Source organism: Rhipicephalus microplus, chromosome X (genome assembly GCF_043290135.1).
Source record: "Rhipicephalus microplus isolate Deutch F79 chromosome X, USDA_Rmic, whole genome shotgun sequence".
NCBI classification, from domain to species: Eukaryota; Metazoa; Arthropoda; class Arachnida; order Ixodida; family Ixodidae; genus Rhipicephalus; species Rhipicephalus microplus.
Window position 1 is genome coordinate 391,458,644 of NC_134710.1, and position 16,265 is coordinate 391,474,908.

Consider the following 16,265-nt stretch of genomic DNA (forward strand, 5'->3'; position numbering starts at 1 on the left):
GCAAAAAAATCACAGCTTATCCACGGAGTGAATGGTGATAAGTGGTGCGAAGCTTCGAATGACGTTAGTGGTAAACCGTGAATAATTCACTGGCCACGTCCGTCCGTCCATCCGTCTGGCTGTCTGGCCGTCCGTCCATCTCTCCATTCATTTGTCCATCCGTCTGTCCGTCTGCCTCTCTATCTCCTTCAAGGAGGTTTAAAAATATTTAAAACCTCCTTGGTCTGTCCGTCCACGTGTCTGTCTGTCCATAAATCTGTATGTCCATCGTCTGTGGTCTGCCGATCCGTCTGTCTGTCCGCATGCCCATCAGTCTCTATGTCTTTCCGTCCGTTCATCTTGTAGGTGATTTCTCCAAGTGCCTCCATCTCGCATCTTTTCATCATATATTCATTATATACAAGTACCGCCATTCATTGGACATTCCAAAGACTAAAAGGAGAGGTGGCTACTATATGCAAGAGACGCGCGGCCCACGTCTTGAGCTTCGCCCGTAAAAAAATTCTTGGTGAGGCGAGTTTGGAAACCACCTATCCACGATCTGAAGGCGACCGTAGTATCCGCTTGTCTATCCAATTTTTCTCTTTTTTATAATATTTATTATATGGACAAAAAACTGACACTTTCCCTGTGCTCGTATCACAGTGCAACGACGAACACACAGCATTTAGGAATCCCTATGCGTCTTTAGATGGTATATACGGAGGTCTTTTCTAATCATACACCACAACGGCAGTAAGGGTGCATAAGCACCTTACTATTCTAAATGCCATTCTGGCTGACCCTCAATTTGATCGTATATAGTGTTAGTTTAGTGGCCATCATATTTAGGTGGTTGAATTGACCCAGGCAGCACGCCGCCGTTGGACCAACATCGGCTAACATCGGCACCGACGTCGGGCCGACGTCGGAAGTGCAACTTCTTCCAATGTCGGGCCGACGTTCAAGCCAATGATGGGCCGACGTTTTGCCGATGTTTTAGCCAGTATGCAACCAACATTGGGCCGACGAAGGCCCATCGTATTGCCGACAAAGCTGCCAATGTTCGGCCAACATTGGGCCATATTTCAGCCAATCACATGCCATTTTTACGCCGATGTTTGCTGCACGACGAATATTGGCTACGAATGTACAACCGACATTGGACCAATCCAGGGCCACATTGCAGCCAATCAAATGCCGTTATTACACCGATGTTTCCTGCACGACGAATATTGGCTACTTACTGATTGGCTTGACATTATGTAACCATTATTAGTAGGGAATTTTTTTTACCGGAAGATTTAAACAATATGCCTCGATGACCCGCTCTTGTAGCTTTGCAGCCCTGTATACTTGGGGTAACGAACATTGAATGCTGAGAACTGAAAGCAGTTACTCGATCTATTTCATCTTTTATACCTCATTCCCTTTGCTAACACTAGAAGTGTAGTTTATTTTTTTACCAATCCATCTTTTGCAATAGCGAGTGCTTTATTTGGTACTGGTATTTGGTACAGTAGATCGAAAAAAGTCGTTAGGAAGTAAATGCTGAAAGCGTATGTCCCCCACTTGCAATCCCCACATATGTCCCCCACATGATAATCGAGAATATTCATACAGTTTAGAGCATTTTTTTGTAACTAAAACATGGTGATGGTGCTTCCGAATCAGCATAAGCTAGCCGAACAGTGCACCACCGACAGTCTGCAGACCATTTATTCTTTGTTTTTTTTTTATTTGGTACAACAAAAAATGTATACATTGAAAAATATATATACACAACTAAAAAAGGCCCGCTCTACTGCAGGTCAGGTTGCGTTGGGGGCACAGTGGCAGTGGTGCTGTCAAGGCCCTGGCTGCTGTGGCTGGGCAGGAAGCCAGCTGCCGCGAGCAGCCGATAATCTGCACTCTGAGAATGGGGATCATCGGGCTGCTCCACAACAAATGCTTCTCTGAAGCGCCGCTTCCTGCCCCCACAGCGATCACCAGACCCTGGCAGCCACCTCTTAATAAAGTTGAGGGCCTCCGCCTGGTCGCACCCTGCTTTTTGGCAGATGACATCTGCATATAAGAACAGAAATACCACAGTACACATGAAGCACTGCAGTACAGAGAATACACAAGGGTACACACACATAAAACAATGAACAAGTCTAACCTGTCACTAATCTACACAGCCTCAGGTTCACAAAGGCCCTTTTCCCTTTTCTGCCATGAAGGCTGTACAGCACTTGCTCGTCATGTGCCAATACAGCCTTCATGGCATTCACAGCAATTTCTCGGAGGCCACGTCCCCCAATCTGCAGGAGGTGCTTGCGCTGTAAAAAAATGCAAGAAGCATAGATGGGGTAAACGCAACAGCACATCGAAATGTTTTCATGATAAAAATCTGCAAGAAGAGGACACTGAAAACAACAACTTGAATTTTTGGGCATCACAACATTTCATTGTTTTTTTACGCTAACTTCAACTCACTTGACCTAAAATGGTTTCCACATCAGCCCTCTCACACTCAGTGTGAGAACCTTTCAGAGTCCTTCTCTGATATGCAGTTTCGCTGTTATGAAATCAAATACAACACTGTTATAACCCTTAATAAATATTGATTCTAGCTATGAAATAGTATAATTACTTTGTACAGTGCTCAAATTCCAATACACGTTTCTTCGAGGTTACAATGTCTTTGCCTGAATGTTGACCAGGAGTAGCTTCTTAAGGTGAAAAACGATAAAATATGTGGAATTCAAAAAGAAGCTTGGACATGTTTTTAATCAATGCATTGTAAGCAGAGCACAACAAGATAAATGAACATGATCAAGGCGTACTAAGAGGCAACATTAGAGAGACCAAATCTTCGTCATAGATGAAACTGATAGAAAAATAAAGGTCGCACTAGATGGTCGCACCATTTGCTGTTTATATTTTTCTGTGATAGCCAACAAAGAGGCATGTCGCTATAGAAATCTCATCACAATAAACAAAGGTGCATTTTTCTTAACCCTGCGAAATTGGGTGCATGTTAGATTTTTAAAAAAGTAAGAAATCGGCTAACACAAGGCAGGGTGAACTGTAGCTCAAAGTAGAGAGAGCCGCAGCGGACATGAAATAGGGTGATAAATGAACAAAATTACTGAATGTCTGTTTTAAGCAGGCTATTGCTAGTCACTGCCCATCAAACACACGATGCCGCCTACATCGTCTGCTAGCTTAGGACAGTTCACTCGGACTTCACAGACTATAGTAAATACAGTCGAATCTCATTAATTCCAACACACTTAATTCGAACTGACGCTGTGGTTCTATCAAAGCTATACCGCGCTCCGAAAATGCTCTCAGCACCCCGCCCAATCCTGCGGTGGCACTCCAGACACCTCATCGCTGTGCTTGAAGAAGAAAATGAAGAAAAGGAAAGAAAAGACTGCGGTGGAATGTTTGCCAAATGCCAATCTGCGACATTCCTGTGCCACGCTTCGGCTTTTTCCGTCCCTGCCACGTAGAGACCCTTCTCCTCTTAACACTGCGCACGAAGAGAAAGAGGGGAAAAAAAGCTGTCGCAGAGAGCTGGCTCTCTCTCATGCCGATCTGCAACGCGCCGGTGTCACGCTTCCCTGTTTTTCGTTCCTGCTATGTAGAGACTCTTCTCCTTTCAACACCGTGCATGAAGAGAGAAAAAAAAAAAAGCTGCCGCGGAGTGTTTCTCTCTCGAATGCCGATCTGCTTTTCTCCAGGTGGAGATGCTCTTCCTTTCCCATCATGTGCTGGCCACGCTCCGGCTGCAGCGCAGATGGTAACAGTGGAAACACAGTTGTCTTCGAAGAGTGTCAGTACTGGACATAGCCGCGCAACACTTCTTTTGCCAGGAGAATACTGAAGCCGAAGTACAAATGCTTTGCAAACTGCACGCAAAACTTGTTGACTCGTTGCAAGGCCAACGTGTACAGACATGTATTGACTACTTTAATTAATGACGGATGTCCTGCAATTTGTGAATAAAACTTCTCCATGCACATGCATCACTGCATGGTGAGCCCTCCGCTCGTTTACCGTATTTACTCGATTCTACCACGCCCTCGATTGTAACGCGCGCCCGGTTTCCACGACAAAAAAAAAAAAAAAACTAAGACATCGGTTGCAACGCGCACCCTTTTTTCTCGTTGGCCCGCTTGATCACACCACTCGGGAAAACGACTCTTTTTGAGAGCGTCTTCCGTTTAAATATGAAGTACGGGGGAAGCTTATGCCTATCTGACGTGCAACGGAGCATTGCTGTCACTTTAGTTTTACCGTGGCCCGATGTCAGTACACGAACTTGCTTCGCCCCCTTCTCCTAGACAGTTGTGGTGCCAGGCATGTCGAAGTAAAGAGGCGTGTGATCGGCATTCCCGATTTGCTCAAGCAGGTAGCCGTTGTTGTGCCGCAAGTTTAGGAGGAACCTCTGAAGCTTTTCTTTGTACTCCTCTGGCAACTTCCGGCATATGCCCGTTCGCCTTCGAAGGGAAAAACCTTTTCTCTTCATAAAGTTCGTTAGCCAGCACCTGCTCGCTTTAAAATGGCTCTGCATTAGCCCTTTTTCTAAGGCTAACTGCATAGCCTGCACTTGGAGCAGTTCTGTCGTCACGGGCCGCTGTGCCGCTCACTGCTTAATCACATACTCGCCGAGCAGCTCTTCAATTTGTGGAAACCGACCCTGCTGTGGTCCACTGAAGCCTTTGCGTGAATCTTCGCTGTCGACAATATTCTGCTTTTGTTTCCGCCAGTCCCGCACGCACGTTTCGGGAACTCCGAATGACCGCGATGCGGCCCGATTTCTGTTCGTTCCGGCACACGCGACGACTTTTCTTTTAGAAGCAGCAATGTGGTGCACTCGTCGAGTTTTTGGAGTCGGCCCTACCATGTTGTCGATGCTAATGTACTACAAGATGACGAACTCCTCAGCACACGCATGAAGTGCCGCGCATGGGAAACGTATAGGCAGAAATGACCAACGCACCATGCCGACGCACGTAGGGGGCGGCCATTTTGTAAGTGGCGATGACAATAGAATGACCATATTCATTTTTTTTTTTCGTACTCGATTCTAACGCACATGCGATTTATGAACTCTCTTAACCGGAAAAAAGGTGTGTGTTAGATTCAAGTAATTAGGGTAACTTTCATTATTTTGAACTTCTTTTAATTTGAACAAATTTTCTGGCCTCTTTGAATACGAATTATTCATATTCGACTGTAGTACAGTGGCTCATGAGATAACCTGACTAGTTTGTTTCCCGAAACACAGTATCTTAAAGCAATACTAAATTTCTGCATGTTACATAGGCATATTAAAATCAAGAAATATACACCAAAGCCGCAGCCACAGCTTTACTCTGCCTCTGCTGCCTCCACTTCTCCAATTGTACCAGCAGGCAGCTGGGGAAGGTCAGAAGGGCGCTGTGCTGGCTGGGTGTGCTGAGGCACGGACAAGAGCCGTACCTAGTGCTTCAGCTGTCGCACCTCCTGCAGAACCTCTCTTTGTTGCTGCCGGATGCCAAGTTGGATCCGCACGATCCGTAGCAACAGAGCTGAAACATACAAGAGTACATACCATATTTACTCGCACAATTTGCATCCTCACATAATTTGCTCACCAGTATAATTAGCCAGCCTGCTTTACTACAAGAAACTTTTTGCTCGCATACTTTGCCCTCTCCAACCAGCCCGAGCCACCTTGCCAGCACACACACAGACACACTTGACTTCATGATGCTCTGGTCAGGCACATCTCTTGTCGAGCAGGCGAGTGCAGTCTTACACAAAATGGACTGAGTGCAAGGTCCCTTCTTCCATGAACTTTTATGCTTTCCCTAGAATATCGAACTTGAAAACCGAAACCTGTTTATGTGTAGTCCGAAATGCCTAAAGGTTTGCCTCCTATCTTCCCACCTCTTCCACGGCAAGAATGTATTCCCGAGACACAGCACAGATGTTGAACGCGTGCAAGGACCTGTCACATCAACTAGATGAGGCAGATTTTCGCACTCATTTTTTTTTTTTTCGGTTTCGCCATCTGGCCATTGCGTTTTTACTGTTCCTTGTGATAGGCTACAATAATTATATACGAGGCAGATTGCTGTTATAAAGCTTACCGAAGAAAACTGAAACCGGGCTACCGCTAAGCACATGAGCGTGGAGTTCTTCGACATGCAATATTCAGTATGGGAGCCAGCAGAAGAGTGCGTTGAATAAGACTTAGCATAGAAGCTTGGGTGTGTTGGTTAGATATCGGAGGGAACACAACGCAATAGAAGACTGGGACAAGGAATGGACACACAAACACATGAAGGGCGACACACACAGCACTGTGTTGGCATCGCGCTTCCTTGTCTGCATCTTACTTTGCGTTGGGTTCCCGACAATTATAGGAGAGTACTTATGTTCTCTGGTATAACCCTGTCGTGAGAACTGGTTTTTGTGAGCAATGTTCGGAAGAACTTCAAGAAGATGGGGGCATTTGAACAGGCTTAGCAAACAAATGACAATCCGCTTTGAGACAGCTGTGACAGCGCCTGCAACATATATTCCCAGTTGGGCTTTTAGGCCAGCGATTCCTACTAGCTTCGCACATAACCGGATCGACAAAAAAAGTACACATAATACGCGAGTATATACCGCATTTGACTCTGTAGCTTTGATGAACCAGGCAGATACACAAATTTATCCAAAACTCCATTGATTTTGTTGCAAAATTATTCAACAAACAAATTGCGATTTTATCCATGTTACTATACGATTGTGGCACTTTACCATTGCAGCTTTCCAGGAGGCACACATAGTGCACCGTTAGTTCACCACTCACAGTTAATTGTATGCAGTAGGTTGCTCACAGCGACTGACAGCATGCAATGGTGAACATCTTGCATGCTTGCACCGCTGTTTCAGCATGCTGGCTTCCCTATACGCCTATCAATTGATGTTGACAAAATTGGGAAGATCAAGAAAGACTACACAGTGCCCTCTGGCCACCCTATATCCCAAACCTCCAGCCAACAAACAAACAAAAGAAACAGAAGCATGCAGATGAATATTATTTCTAATGCAGCTGGAATCAAGTGTAGTTTTCACCGATTCTGTGTGTTAAGTCAATATGGAGTGAGTTAACTTCATAAAGTAGCTTTTCTCATAACAGTGTTCACTCTATTGTAACACAAGGAGTGACTTCATAGCATCTAGAAGGAAAAATAGAATCTTCAGTATTTGACTGAAATGTGAGGCTCTACCTTAAAACAACAATAATCTGGAAAAAGAACTCATTACATTCGAAAAAAAAAAGGTAGCACAATTGACCCCCTTTACAAGAGACACTGATGTAACAGACAAACGGGGATAAGAGGCACCAGTGTGCAGGCTGACATTTGGCCCATCATGCATCAGGCACTCCGTAGATGCGCCTGTGCAGCCGGGAGCCCTGCAGTCAAGCATGCTGAGCAAGACTGTTGACCACTATACAATGACACATTGCCACAAATTTTCAAAACTTCATTTCACAGACTTCTGCAAAAGCTTCTTACACTCTTGCATAATTTTTGCACAAGCTTCTCTCATTCTTGCGTGATTTTCGTCAGAACATATAAGTGTTGGAAGTTGTATGTCCCCAAATACTTGCACAATACAAATAGCATACATTAAAGTCTATCACTTAATACGTGCATAGTGTAACAATGAAAGGATACTCACGCATGGTTTGCTCCGAGCCTTCCCCCTGCGGTGCCTCCTTGTGCCTTGGAGAGCACTGTACAGCTAGAGCAAAGTAGCATCAATACAGTGTTAATGGCAGGTTAACAAGACAACAAAACTAAACCCCATATTCATAAATGCTCCCCCGACTCGACTTTCACCCTTCACTTGACAGAGTTGAGCACTGTGCCGCTGCTCGTTTGAAAGCGACGCTGCGCTACTCGAGAATCACAGCAGATTATTGCTGACATGCAGCGACTTTCTCTGCTTAGAGACGGCGCTCCCATCAGCCATCTCAAGTGAAGGTGAAGCGTTGAGTGGAGGGACATTCTAGAATACGGGGGTAAGATTGGTTGCAAGAACACTACAATAGACACACTTAATTTTTACTTTCATCTATATTGTACAGCCACACACATTCTGCATCCTTATAATGCAACATATACATACAGGCTTATAAAGTAAACACTGTAGGCTGCTCAAATAACACCTACACAAAAAATTACCCAAACGTGGCCATGCGCAAAGTAGTTTTATTTGAAACTCACAAAACTTTTGCGGTGATGGAGAATAAATAAGACAGGTTACGCTTGGAGGCACATGAGACCTTCGCAGCTTTCATAAAGTACAAAAAACAATATGGTGTGTGTGTGTGTGTGTGTGTGTGTGTGTGTGTGTGTGTGTATGTACACATGAAGCTTCAGCCTTTACATACGGTTTCTTGAAAGAATTGACTATGAATTTTATGGCACCTGTGTCCTTCAGCGCAATTGAAAGCCTGCTGATCAGTGTGTGTAATTGTGGAATAGTTACATGGAAAATGGCGTTAAACACCTAAAATCAAATTTTTCTAGCTAGGAAATATGCAGCTGTGTATACACAACACATGCTGCAAAGAGTGGGAGGTGACCACAACAGTGATTTTAGTGTAAGCGGCAGTATTCCGCATTCATGCACCCCGCCATTTTCAACTGTTGCCCAAAAGCAGCACCACTTCAGCGTGCTACTTTTTTTTTTACATCATAAACAGCACGGAATACAGCCAGGATGAAAACAACATATCTACCGGAAATATCTACCGGAGTGCGTTGGCTTTCGGTACACAGCCAACACAGCCGAAAGCCAACGCACTCCGGTAGATACCTCGACTACGAGTCAGTCCACCCGGTAGCCCACAAACGCTCAGTGATTCGGTCTTCAGTTCAACGAGCGATTCGCATTTGTTCCGATGAAGAAAGCCTGCAGGAGGAGCTCCGGACCATTGAAGATGACCTGATCAAGAATGGATACCCCAAGATTTTTATTAGGAAAACAACTAAATCTGTCATGCATAAACTGCAGTCAACTAGTCAGGCTATGCATAACACATCGTCTACAAAAAAGCGTGCATCGATTCCTTATATTCGAAATATAAGCGAAGCCCTAGCCCGTCTATTCAGAAAACGTGGTGTACAGATCGCGCATGTTCCAGCAAGCAAGCTTAAGGCTGAGTTGCTAAATGTGAAGGATCCTCTCCCTCGGCAACACTTTCCTGGTGTGGTCTACAAGATACCATGTGCCGATTGCGAATCGGTGTACATTGGCACGAGTGGAAATTACTGCAAACGTCTTATGCAACACAAGAATGACGTCGCCAAGAGCCACACAGTGACAAATGCACTCGCAGAGCATGCCGAGAAGACGGGCCACGAGATAAGCTGGGACAACACATGCATCGTAGCCACGGAGAAGAATTTTACAACCAGACTGAACCTCGAATCACTAATCATTCAGACGACAAGTAACACAATCAATAGATCATCTGGCACACTAAACCACGTGTACTCCCGGACTTTGCGTCATGCGCTCAACGTTACATAAGAACCTGTTGCCCAGCCGTCATTCCATTGTGAACAAGGGACCCGTACGGGTCCCGAAACGTCATTCTTTTGTTTGACATTGGTCAGTGACCTGTTTTTTCAACAATGCCTTTACCTGACCAGACGGCATTCCGTCGAACTCTCGACTATGATTATGAGAGACGCCGTAGTGGAGAGCTCCGGAAATTTAGACCACCTGGGGTTCTTTAACGTGCACCTAAATCTGAGCACACGGGCCTACAACATTTCCGCCTCCATCGGAAGTGCAGCCGCCGCAGCCGGGATCCGAACCCGCGCCCTGCGGGTCAGCAGCCGAGTACCTTAGCCACTAGACCATCGCGGCGAGGATGGTGCGCATGAAAAAAAAAAAAAATAGGCCTTTGTACAATGACGAATTCATAATTTGCCTTCACGGACCTTCTGTTAGGCTGCACCACATACAGATTTTTCGTGGCTTTCAAAAGAGATTTGAAAAAAAATAATAACCGTGTTTACTCTCCTCATGAGCGCACTCACTAAGTCACCCTCATTTCAGTCGCCAAAATTTTGAATTTTTTTTTTCTTCCACATATTAAACACACACCCTACGTTCATCCGCTGCAGTCCCACGGGCTCCCCCCCCTTGCCGCCTTCGCTCGCTGCCACGTGCCATTTTATTTTTGTGTCAATTTGTTCACGGCACGTCCCCTGTCTTTTTTTAATTATCTGTTGTAACATATGTGGCATTATCTTGTTCCCGAGGTGCCACAGGTGCTCTGCTATGTAGATGCACCATTAAACTAGTATTTTTGATCAACTGTGCATTTCTGATGTTTACCTTGCAAGTACGTGAAACTGGCATGCTTCTTAATCTACGATACACATGTGGCTTGTCTCACTTTGAAGGAAAAGTTAGCATACAATGGTGTAAATGCTTAGAATTTGAAATATTGAGGCAGCAGCACACCGGAAATGATCATATGGTAACGAAAGGAGTGCTGCCTTATTACTGGCAAGTTGTCACTTATATGTACAAATAAATTTTGCGAGCTAAAAAAAGTACAAAAGCACAGAAGAGGCTACGATGTGGTTCAACCTGTGGATTCGCTTCATTTATCACGCCATACGATGAAGCTTCCCTTGGTAAAACTGCCCAGATAAGAAAAAAAGTTTGCTGTCCAATACAGCAACTATACAAAGTGTGCAGGTGGATCTCGCAGCGCCTTTTCGTCACTTCCGAAATGCGCCACCAACATGCCCGGGCACCAACCGAATCTATCGCCTACAACTGCCATGTTGTCTCCTAGTGCTTGCACCCGTTTAGTTTTGCCTCACGATGCAAGTTTGAAAAATTATGAGCTGCTAGTGAGGCAAGTTGATTTAGAAGTCCACGCAGAGGGAGCAGAGCTTAGGGTGTTTCTTCGCTGAAAGTTATAACCTAAAATTGAGAACGCACATTCCGATTTTCCTAAAAGTACCAGCGTATTTGGCTGGTGCAGATTAACAAAAGCTACTTGAAGAAACTTTGCAATATTTGCATCTTCAGGTGACACTTCATTACGGGTAAGTGCCATAGCCAAGTATTTACCTGCAAACAGATATAGCTTACCAAGATACTGTACATACCAACTTGTCCGCAGTTAAAATGATGATGGCGAGGAAGGCGGTTAAAATCGTGATGGCGATCGCGGAGATTTGGTATTGCATTGAAACAAACTATAAAGAATGGGAAACAATATTTGTTCACTTTGAAGTATAGCCGATCGGTTCAAGTTGGGCGTCAGGATTTTTTTTAATTAGTCAATTAATTCTATACACGGTCTCTATCATGTTCAGTGACTCCACTGTACATTAGCGTACAACAAAAGCAAAATACAAAGTGAAAAGTGTGTTAAAGCATACGCGAAAAATAAAGTGATGACTGGCATTACCGCGGCACACACCACGCAAAGTCGCTATCTGCCTTGTATAATATTTTCCTCGACTATTTCCACAAATTGCAATCAAAGAGGCTCAAGCTCAACATCAGCATTGTTTAAAACTCTTGGGGGGGGGGGGGGGGGTGGCATTGCTACTTTGGTGGCGTAGGCCGTGACAATATATTCATAATATTATATCTCTTGTAAACTTGCCTAGCTCTGCACGACTAGTTTTCGATGGGAGCTGCTGCACTTCGCACATCCACTCTTAAAATTGCGGCTCGAGAGATTTTGAGCTTTCACTTGTTTTTGGGCCAGGCAATTTGTAGTGAAAGCAAGATAATAGGCCCTCATAGGTTGTGGCGGGCAGCCGGTGTACGCCGTGGCTGGTGTATGTGTCGCACATCTTGATTATCTGGTCTTGTATGAAGTGAACGAGCGAGGCCTTCCTAATCCAATGGGCTCGTTAAAGTAAGACAACAAAAAACCACAATCCTTCCACATCGTTCACAGCAACAGATGACGAGCCCCCAACAAACCGCACTGCAGCACGTGAACTGCCGCAGGTACCCAGGGAGTTACCCGGGCATGGCGGGAGAGGGCGACAACGGCAGAAGTGACATCACAAGAACACTATGTATAAAGGGGACATTTAAATACTTTTTTCCCATTTTTAAACTTTGTGCACTGTTCTGTCACAATTTATTGCTCAGAATAGTTGTATTTTGAAAAAGGCACTAATTCATAAGCCCAATGATTTAAGGATGGGTGCATTTAGGGGGCCCATTTTACGTTTTACTTATGCCCTTCAAGAACTTGCTTACAGGGTCAAAGTCCTGTTTCAGAAAAAACACGCTAGTGCGTGGCCAGCAGTCCGTCAAGCATTAGTGCTGGTGAGATTTGGAAATGCAGCGCATGAGCATCCTCATCTGCTACTTCTCTGCTCATGCTCTCGGGGCTTACTTGCGAGGCACGGTCCTTCGCACTTTTCATTTTCACACTGTAAATCAACTGATACCAACTCTGCCTTCCATTATTTAATAAACCAAGATTTCATGGTCTTGAGGACGAGCTTAAAATGTTTGCTACATCAGACCTGAACAGCATTTTGAGTCATCGAAACTTGCTAGTTGCAGCGAGCATTTGGCAAAAAATATGATGTGCTTTACAGTGACAACTTGCAAAACACTGCAGCAACGATTAAAATCATGCATTTTTTGAGCTCACAGGAAATCCCTGAAGCAGGAGGCACTGGGCTAGATAAATTGCGCAGCTAAAATACGGATGTGCTTTCCAATGCTGTCATGCGTACAGGCGGAGAAATGGCAGACAAAACTGGGCGCACCCCGATTCTATGCGCATGCGTCCCATTCACAAGCCTTGCTGCCAGTTAGCACCACATGGCTCACTGTTTATGAGCTCGCTTGTTTCCTGTAACAGTGGACCATACGGTACACCTATTTAAAAACGAGGATAGAATGTATATAATGCAGCATCTGATGAAGCCATGATGATATGTTGCTGATGAAATCTGGAACTCTAGTTAGTACCCGTATTGTTAACCAGCCGACCGACTAGCAAAAAGATTTGCGACTGAAATGATGGCATCTACACCTGCCCTTAAAGGGACACTGAACAATGTTTTTGCCGCCGAGATTTTCAGCAAAAGTGAAAGATTGGGCCATGAAATTCATAGACAATAATAATTTCAAGCAGAAACTACGAAAAAATACTGAATTTAATGAGCCTTTTACAAAATGCCGCGTCTAGCTCTTAGACACGGCGTTTTCTAAAAGGCCGCGACATTTATTTTTCAAGTTTTTTTTTTGTTATTCAAGACAAATCTACGGTGCATTGTTCACAGAAAACAAAATTGCCTCGGTAAGATTTTTTTGCGACCAACTTGCTAATTTAAAGGCAGGCGCGTTGATTCGTGAACTGAAGGATGCGAGTGATCGATCTTGCCTGCTAGTGGCTAGGCGACAAAGGTTTACCTCATGTCCTGGTGTAGCTAAGTCACGCAAATGGAGCAGAAAATGTGCATTATCATTTATTTCACCTAAATATCACACGTATGTGACTTATTGCCGGTGACAGGTGATCAGGATGAAGTCGACAAGTTGCAAATCTGAACAAGAATTCACTCGAATGAAAAACCAACCTATACTCACGTGCACGGTGAAGTCGAACACGTCGTCCGTCAATGTTGTCGCTGATGCCCGAAGGAAAAGAGAAGAGGACAAGCGACGGGGTCGTCTCTTTCTATAAAGTCGGCGGAACTGCCAGAACGGCCAACACAAAAGGCATCGGGTTGACATTCCTCAATCTGGGCATCAATCGCTCCACCCGGGCATGCAGCTGCTACTGGTTCTACTACTATCCTCTTCCCGACATTGCAGTGTTGCTGCCATACTCGAGAACATTTTTAAATTAAAGCACGCAATCATGTATTATCGTGCGCCATACTAAACTTAAAAACAGTGCGCCGGTACATGAGATCACGAAGCGCGGTTCACGCCATCACAAGACCAATTAGAGAAATGAAACAAAGAAAACAAAACTGTATAAAATATTTTGTCTCAATACGATCCGCAACCAGTTTCCTGCAGCGGCTTTTGGCTCTGTATGAACGGCCAAGCCAGTGCCAAGCCAAGCTTGCGTCCCTGATCAGCTGTTTGTTTCCATCGAGAATTCAACAGTAAACTGGCGATTTGTTTAGATGATATTGCTAAAGGTCTTGAAATTGAATATTTCTCTACGTACTACTGCTGTACTTTTCCTCTCTGTTTCCTGATCACAGTGATAAGATTGAGGAGGTTACAGTTTAGAAAACAGCAAGTGCAGCTCAAGCATTGCTAGTATCGCTGTTTCGGTAATAAAATGTTACAAAGATTTTGCCCCGCGACCTGCTTGCCGTGTTCGAGCACCCAGTAGAAATTTACGGTGCCGCGTTTGAAAGAGTTGAATAAAATTGCAATATTACGAAAGGAAGGCTCTGAAGCAACATCGCATTTTATCAGGCCTACACCTCCCACACCTAGACGAGTAAAACTCGTCGATATTATCTTGCAAAGCTGTGTATAATATTTAAAACACATTCTTTAGCCCACGATGAATTGTTCTCTCGTGTGGCTTCTCCATTTGGTACTGTCATGTTAACTCACAAAGGCAACTTTCCATATTTAGTCTCTTTAGATGTTGCAAAAGCTTGACACGTGGTGTATATGCCATACTGATAATTCTCCTCGTAACCTGGGTCCGCCTCTTTAAACAGCGGCGCATTTTATTGTTCGCAATTGTGTTTGTTTTATACTGTAAGCCAGCTGTGTGATTTCATCAATATTCACGAGTGTTCCCTGACTATACAAACACGTGCGTCTTATTTGGTGCGGTGCACGTTTGTATGTAGCAAAAAATGTCATTTCGTCAGCGTATGTCTGCATACACTTGCATGCCCTGCAGTACGTGTACATAATTAATGCAGTAAGAACTGCAATGCATAGCCTTGCATGGGACATATATTCCATGCACCCTCAGAGAAATGTTTGTTATGAGCCTACTGTTTATCATTACATTTTTTTTTTCGTTAAAGTTTCATCTCCATATATAGCAGCTGTATACGGGCACGGGCTTCAGCAGCTTCCTCGTTGTTCCATAATAAATAAAAACACCAAGCCTACCCGAATCAATGATCTGTTTGCTATCATTACTGTTATGTGTTCTACGATGTACACAAGGACAGTAGTATACAAAAAATAGGGAGGGGATTGAATGCCCTGCCTGCATGGCTGCGCCGTTTCACAAGATCAGGCGCTGCGCTGTGAAGCTTCCTACTGGCCTGCAGAAATTCAAGGGAGTGTACGATAGCGTGGTTCAAGAGGACTTGTGGGGAATACTAGACACACTGGGTGTAAAAGATGGAGTCACTAATCGTTTAAAGGAAATCTATAAAACTAACAAGGTAGTTAAAAAGTGGGAAAAACAGGTATCTAAGCCCACAGTGGTGAAACGTGGACTTAGGCAGGCGTGCCCACTGTCACCCTTCTTATTCATGATGTACCTACAAGGATTAGAGGCCAAATTAGAGGCAAGTGGACTTGGCTTCAACCTCTCTTTAGTCAAACAAGGAAAACTCATTGATCAGGCACTACCAGCATTAATCTACGCAGATGATATAGTGCTAATGGCCGACAACAAGAAAGATTTGCAGAGGTTGACGGACATCTGCGGTAATGAGGGAGATAGGTTAGATTTTAGATTCAGTTAGGAAAAATCAGTAGTCATGATTTTTAATGATAACAAAGGTAGTGAGCTTAGAATACAAGAAGTCACGCTAGAGATAACAGATAAATACAAATAACTGGGCATATGGATAAGCAATGGGACCGAGTACCTGAGGGAACACGAAATATGCGTGACGACTAAAGATAACAGGAATGCAGCAGTGATGAAAAATAGGGCACTGTGGAATTACAATAGGTATAATGTTGTGAGAGGAATATGGAAAGGGGTCATGGTTCCTGGGCTGAAGTTCGGCAACGCGGTCTTGTGCATGAGGTCAGAAGTTCAAGCAAGATTAGAAATTAGGCAACGTGAAATATGTGGGCTTGCTTTAGGAGCTCACGGGAATACACCAAACCAGGGAGTACAAGGTGATATGGGATGGACATCATTTGATGGCAGGGAAGCTAACAGCAAGATAAAATTTGAGAAGCGATTGAGAGAAATGGGGGAGGAGCGTTGGGCTATGAAGGTTTTCAGCTACTTGTACATGAAGAATGTTGATACAAAATGGAGGAAGCGAACCAGGAAA

The 16,265-nt window shown here is 44.3% G+C and overlaps 1 protein-coding gene across 9 annotated transcripts; it reads right to left on the reverse strand.

The window, feature by feature from the left end:
- Nucleotides 1–1,696: 1,696 nt before the first annotated feature.
- LOC142776448 (uncharacterized) lies at nucleotides 1,697–14,050 on the reverse strand. Of its 9 annotated transcripts, none has more exons than XM_075880150.1 (5): nucleotides 13,624–14,046; nucleotides 7,696–7,750; nucleotides 5,325–5,543; nucleotides 2,141–2,300; nucleotides 1,697–2,043 (listed from the first exon to the last, which is right to left on the reverse strand). In XM_075880150.1, exons 4-5 carry the CDS (start codon nucleotides 2,241–2,243, stop codon nucleotides 1,781–1,783), a joined length of 366 nt encoding a protein of 121 aa, XP_075736265.1. In that variant the 5' UTR covers nucleotides 2,244–2,300; nucleotides 5,325–5,543; nucleotides 7,696–7,750; nucleotides 13,624–14,046; the 3' UTR covers nucleotides 1,697–1,780. The 9 variants fall into 9 exon arrangements, 8 of the variants coding, with proteins under 8 accessions (XP_075736265.1, XP_075736263.1, XP_075736262.1 ...); XM_075880148.1 differs by having other exon boundaries at nucleotides 5,455–5,543; nucleotides 7,696–7,758; XM_075880147.1 differs by having other exon boundaries at nucleotides 5,348–5,543; nucleotides 7,696–7,758.
- Between the last annotated feature and the right edge of the window lie 2,215 nt (nucleotides 14,051–16,265).